At 43.5% G+C, this 6,000-nt stretch overlaps 1 protein-coding gene across 2 annotated transcripts in view; it reads left to right on the top strand.

Annotated features, from left to right (window-relative positions):
- Window positions 1–491: 491 nt before the first annotated feature.
- The window catches only part of ARHGEF33 (Rho guanine nucleotide exchange factor 33), a 28,756-nt gene continuing 23,247 nt past the window's right edge, over window positions 492–6,000 (top strand). For both annotated transcript variants that reach the window (XM_088667402.1, XM_088667401.1), the window contains exons 1-2: window positions 492–665; window positions 5,652–5,701. In XM_088667402.1, coding sequence (XP_088523528.1) covers window positions 629–665; window positions 5,652–5,701 — 87 coding nt within the window. In that variant the 5' untranslated portion in view covers window positions 492–628. The remainder of the gene's footprint in view (window positions 666–5,651; window positions 5,702–6,000) is intronic.

The raw sequence follows: 6,000 nt of genomic DNA, 5'->3' as shown, positions 1-6,000 counted from the left end.
AAATCCCCACACCCCGATGCCCTCTAGATGTTGTTAGATTCCAGCTCTCATCAGTCCTTACCATCATGGCCGAAGGTCCAGGATGGTTGGGGATAGCATATTTGGAGGGCACCACATTGTAACTTATGGGTGGCAGCCAACAAACCTGATCTGTGGTTAGTATGGGATCCTGACAGGCTCAGAATACAAGAAGGGGGACTTTGCTTTCTCTTCTGCCATTGTATAGGTCTCTCCTTTACTGACAGTCACGTTAGTAGGGATAGCTGGGGAGTGTTGATCTGCCTTCTCCCAGTTCAGGAAGTCTATTTTCTGAAGAAGCCCTTCAGAATACAGTAGGACAACTGTTCTATAGATGTAACCATTAAACCAATATATTCCATGAAGTGCAAGTTATTGAAGTCACTTAAAAGCCATTTCCCCCCAGGGCGTAGCAATTCTGGCCCAAAGTGGAACAATAACGCCATTGTACTTCTTTCTTCCATTGAAAATAGGAACTGGATCATCTGACTCACTGGAGAGCTCACATGCTAAATTATTCAAGACCATGGGATAGTTTGGTTTGGGGTTTTTTGGAAACGCCAAAAGCTCTTTCAAGATGCTTTGACTGGACTTGAAGAAAAAATACCCAATGTGTTTAAGAAGCATGGATTCAAACAGAAAAGAAGGTAAAGTATCTACTGAAACAAGAGATTAAAATATTGTCATAAGGTGCAATCTCATTGACACTCTACTCAGCTGCATTCATGGCAGTGTTCTTGGTCCCATGAAGGCATCCACAAACAGAAGAGGAGACCCCCCCCCCTTTATGTCCTGCAGACCTCCCTGATCTATGCAAATCAGCTGCAGACTGATTTAACAAGAGGTTTGAGGTAGCTTGCAGAGATGCAGATGAAAGGGAGCTGGCAAAACCGCTTCTCCTCTTCCAATAGCAGATGCCTCTACTGAATCAAAAGCTTCCATGAGGACAAAGGCATCAGTTGGATTCCATTTATAATGTCCTCACTCACAAACAAATATATATATACATGCTAGAATACAAAAAATAATCCCATTTAGCCTATAGAAACACAACACCCTGATGTGCAGATACCTCATACATGGGAGCCCCACTTAGACAGTGAACCGGTTTCAACAGCGCAGTTCATAAAGGGCCCCTCTAGGTGTTGATTTATTGTGCATTAATGATAGTTTGTTCTCATGATGGGGTGCTTATATGCAATTCTGCTTTAAATTTTTGCCTGAAAAAGTTTTGGGCAGACATACTGCTTTGTTTCCAATCACTGTGTTTCATAGCTTCCGGCCAAATTCCTACAAGCCCCTCTTCCAAATGCTTTGTTTTGGTGGGTCTATTCTGCAACAATGCCTTTGATGCAATGATGGCGCATTAGCAGTGGATTTAAACTAGACCATCCACACTTCATTCGGCTTAACAACAACAACAACAACAACAACAACAATTTATTATTTATACCCCGCCCATCTGGCTGGGTTTCCCCAGCGACTCTGGGCGGCTTCCAACAGAATATTAAAATACAATAGTATATTAAACATTAAAAGCTTCCCTAAACAGGGCTGCCTTCAGATGTCTTCTAAAAGTCTGGTAGTTGTTGTTCTCTTTGACATCTGGTGAGAGGGCGTTCCACAGGGCGGGTGCCACTACCGAGAATACCCTCTGCCTGGTTCCCTGTAACTTGGCTTCTTGCAACGAGGGAACCGCCAGAAGGCCCTCGGCACTGGACCTCAGTGTCCAGGCAGAACGATGGGGGTGGAGACGCTCCTTCAGGTATACTGGACCAAGGCCGTTCAGGGCTTTAAAGGTCAGCACCAACACTTTGAATTGTGCTCGGAAACACTTTATTAGGTGTTCTGTGTTGCTTTCCCAATGTTACTGGATTCCTGCTGTCTGGAGGGTTGTTCTTTCCCTAAAGTGTAATAAAGGTGGGAGAAACAGCAAAACGAAACCCCAGAACTTTTGTGGTATGAGAACTTATGGGATTTCAGCAGGAAGCTCTGGGACATACATCTATTGCAGACAAAGCAGTAGAATTGCCTCAAAACTTTTGCTGATGCCAATAATATTGACAGTATGGTCAAATATAGCTGTCTTGAGCCCGGACATCTGGAGGGGCTGTAACTTTTCATTGCACAAATGGGTGATAATACCATCATGACTCTGAGCACTTATGACCTAATTTTGAAGAAAACAACTGCGCTGGACACCGAAAGTCTTCCCTCAATCCCCAGTAAGTTAAATTTGTGGTGATTCCCAAAACAGAAGAGGCAGGAAAATCATTTGCATTGTCATGCTTCTGTTGGTTAGATATGTACATTTTATATGACAATATTCACATGTGCTACAAACAGGCATGTGTGGCTCTTTGTAGTGCTATGCATGGAAATGTAAAAATAGACCTAACGAACAGTCGTTGCTGTTGGTCTTACCTCACTGGACTTTTCAAACGGAATGCTAAGCACATGGTATAGCTCTGAGCATGGCAAGGTCTAATTTCTCTTTGAGAAAAAGGAGCATCATCTCTAGAATTAAATGGCACTGCTTCACAGGAAATGGTTGGGAGGCACAGACAGGAGATGCTTATTTTTTTTTAGCAGTTATATAAGATTATAAGTGTGCATCCCGCAAGCCCCATTCCCTAGTACTAGCTGAAGTGGAAATTAATTTCAGGATGCTTTGAATTAACTGATGCCCTCCAAGGAATAAAAAGCACTCATTTCTTGTCACAGGAAGAGTTAGACAAAACTGGTACCCAGCCCTGTTATCCGTGTTGTATGTTCCCTTGGCGTGGGCAGGTGTTTAAAAATGACCAGCAGTGAAGGATTTAATTTTCCAGGTGTTTAATTCATGCTGCCTTTCTTGTGCTATTATGGTAGAGCAGTGACTCGTGTGTCTTAGTCAGGGTCAAACTAAATGTGATACGGCATGTTTGTTTGTTTTCTTTATTTATTAAATAGCAGCTGTGGAAGAGGAGTAGAAAGATAAACTGTTGTTTTCTGTCTCCTACTTCTGTCTCTCGCTCAAAAATTACTTCATCTCTGATTGAAAGACTGCATCGCCATGTAAGCAAAGAGTTACAGAGGTGCCCTGCTTTCCTAAGGAAACCCAGGCCCTCTGAGGCTTAAGATAATGAAAGGCAGGCTGTATCACCTCAGGGTCTCAGTGTCCTAAGTAAAAGGCAATCAGATTCCATGCACAGTTAAGGCAAATTCAATAATAAACCCTACCCAACACCACCAATATACCTACACACCTTTCCCGAAGGCGGATAATTACACACAGCCAGATCTATATTTCATTTTACGTGTATTTTATTGACATGGGTTCTCTGCGATGATTTTGGAAACTGTAAGTTAGTGAGGATAGTTGGGCTTCTCTTTGAACTTCCCCCTCCCAAAAGAACTACAATTTCCAGGATTCAGTAAAGTGGGGTTTGTTAAGGTTCTCAAATAGAAATAGAAATACTTTATTGTCACTATACCACTTGTTTACAGTGAGATTAAACGAGCCCCCCATCCCTCCCACAATCTCTCAGTCCTTATTACACTCTGGCTGCTGTCGCACGACCAGCAACCCCAAACGCCAGCTGCAATGTTGCTGTCTTCCATTCAGCAGCCTCACTGAGAAGCACTGAGTTGTGTTCACAGGTGAGCAAAAATAAAATAATAAATTGGATTCAAGAAAGCCAACCGAAAGGAGCAATATTTTATTTAAAAAGGGATGGGGATCCCTTTGAATAGAAGACCAGCTGTGCTGGATCATGCCAATGGTCTAAATGTGGAAATTTTTGGATAGCAAACTCCATTATAACACTGCAGCCCTATGCATGTTGACTCAAAAGCGCGAGTGCATTTGGGATTGCAGCCTAAAATTGTGACTGAGGAACTTATCAGCTGTGTTGGCAGAAGGGAATCCAGGATGGTGTCACTGCATATCTGAGCCACCATTTTGGAGGTGCCATCGTTAACAATGGCTCTACTGAAGAGTCACATGCCCACCCGTACTCGCTGGTCTGATGTGGTGGGATTCACATTGGACAGAAGTCCAGAACCATAGAATCGGAAGAGACCACAAAGGCCATCCAGTCCAACCCCCTGCCAAGCAGGAAACACCATCAAAGCATTCATGACAGATGGCTGTCAAGCCTCCGCTTAAAGACCTCCAAAGAAGGAGACTCCACCACACTCCTTGGCAGCAAATCCCACTGTCGAACAGCTCTTACTGTCAGGAAGTTCTTCCTAATGTTTAGGTGGAATCTTCTTTCTTGTAGTTTGAATCCATTGCTCCGTGTCCGCTTCTCTGGAGCAGCAGAAAACAACCTTTCTCCCTCCACTATATGGCATCCTTTTATATATTTGAACATGGCTATCATATCACCCCTTAACCTTCTCTTCTCCAGGCTAAACATACCCAGCTCCCTAAGCCGTTCCTCATAAGGCATCGTTTCCAGGCCCTTGACCATTTTGGTTGCCCTCCTCTGGACACGTTCCAGCTTGTCAATCAACCACTTCTGGCTGAAACAGATCCTGGATTATCCCAAAAAGAAATCTCTTACTTCTAATATTACTGTATTACATTATAGTTGAAGGCAGGAAATGATCCCCCGCCCCCTTTTTTCTTACATTTATATGATGCCTTTCTTCTAAAATTGCACAGGGTTTTGTTTTTTGTAAAACCAAAAAGGACAGCCGCCAAGTCGCCAAGGCTTCAGGTTGCTCTACCTGAAGTTTTGGGGGGCTGCGCACTCTGCAGACACCCCCCCCCCCGGACCCTTCAAGGACCAGGAGAAGAATCTCCCGCTGCCGCCGGCGCTCGCAATCAATCCGGAAGTGGCATTCAACAATGTCTTGGGCCAACACTGCCATTATTCTATTTACTGAATAGATGTGCAGCACATTGTTATGTAGATGGTCACCAACATGGATGGCTTTAAAAGAGGATTGGACAAATTTATGGAGGATACAGCTCATAATGGCTACTAGCTATGCTAGCACTGATTCGGAATACAGTACCTGTTTCTGGAAGCTGCAGAGGAAGAGAGGGCTCCTGTGCTTAGGTCCTGCTTGCCGGTTTCCCACAGGCATCAGGTTGGCCGCTGTGAGAACAGGATGCCGGACTAGATGGGCCATTGGCCTGATCCAGCAGGCTCCTCCTATGTTCTTAGCATAAGAATCAGTTATTCCATAGCTTTTCACAGTTTAAACCAGGCATCCCCTAATCAGGCACCCCCAAAACTGCGGCCCTCCAGATGTTTTGGCCTACAACTCCCATGATCCCTAGCTAACAGGACCAGTGGTCAGGGATGATGGGGATTGTAGTCCAAAACATCTGGAGGGCTGGAGTTTGGGGATGCCTGGTTTAAACCCATAACTAATCATATATATCACATGTATAGCTTTCCATAGGTATAACGTGAACCTGAACCATTGCTATAATTCGGTGCTGAAATTCCTCTGCTTGTAATTGTGGTAGCTTGTGCAAAATTATTATAATGTAGCAGCTTCGAAGCAGGACTCTGTGTTCCAGAAAAGAGACAGGTTTCCACCTAAAGTGGACTGCAAATCACTATGCCCCCATTATATATATATAGCAAGCCTAATAAGTCCCGTTAATTGACTGTGGCTCTTTATTCCCACAGGAGAAACTGAAACTGTGCCAGTGATTAACCCTGCAACACAGCTTGCCCAGGTAAAAATGAGCAACTTGCTCTGAATAATCCCAAACATTTAAGGAATTAGCGAGGCTTTTGATAACTCTCAGTAAAAAAATCATAACAAATCAGACTAGCCAAACAGAGACTTGGTTTAAAACCTTAATGCTATTAATAGCTCCCCAAAATATCTGACATTGAAAAGGCACTTCAACAGTGCAAGATACTCTGATACTTAACCCTTCTTCAATTTGGGGTTAAGTAATCTGGAATAAATATTACATTCTGGTTTTGTTTTCATGAAGTCTTAGGCCACATTTGCATTTTACATTTAAAG

This window comes from Zootoca vivipara, chromosome 3 (genome assembly GCF_965207765.1).
Source record: "Zootoca vivipara chromosome 3, rZooViv2.hap1.1, whole genome shotgun sequence".
Lineage (NCBI taxonomy): Eukaryota > Metazoa > Chordata > Lepidosauria > Squamata > Lacertidae > Zootoca > Zootoca vivipara.
Note: the sequence above shows the minus strand (reverse complement) of the source record. Positions and strands in the feature narration are given on the sequence as shown.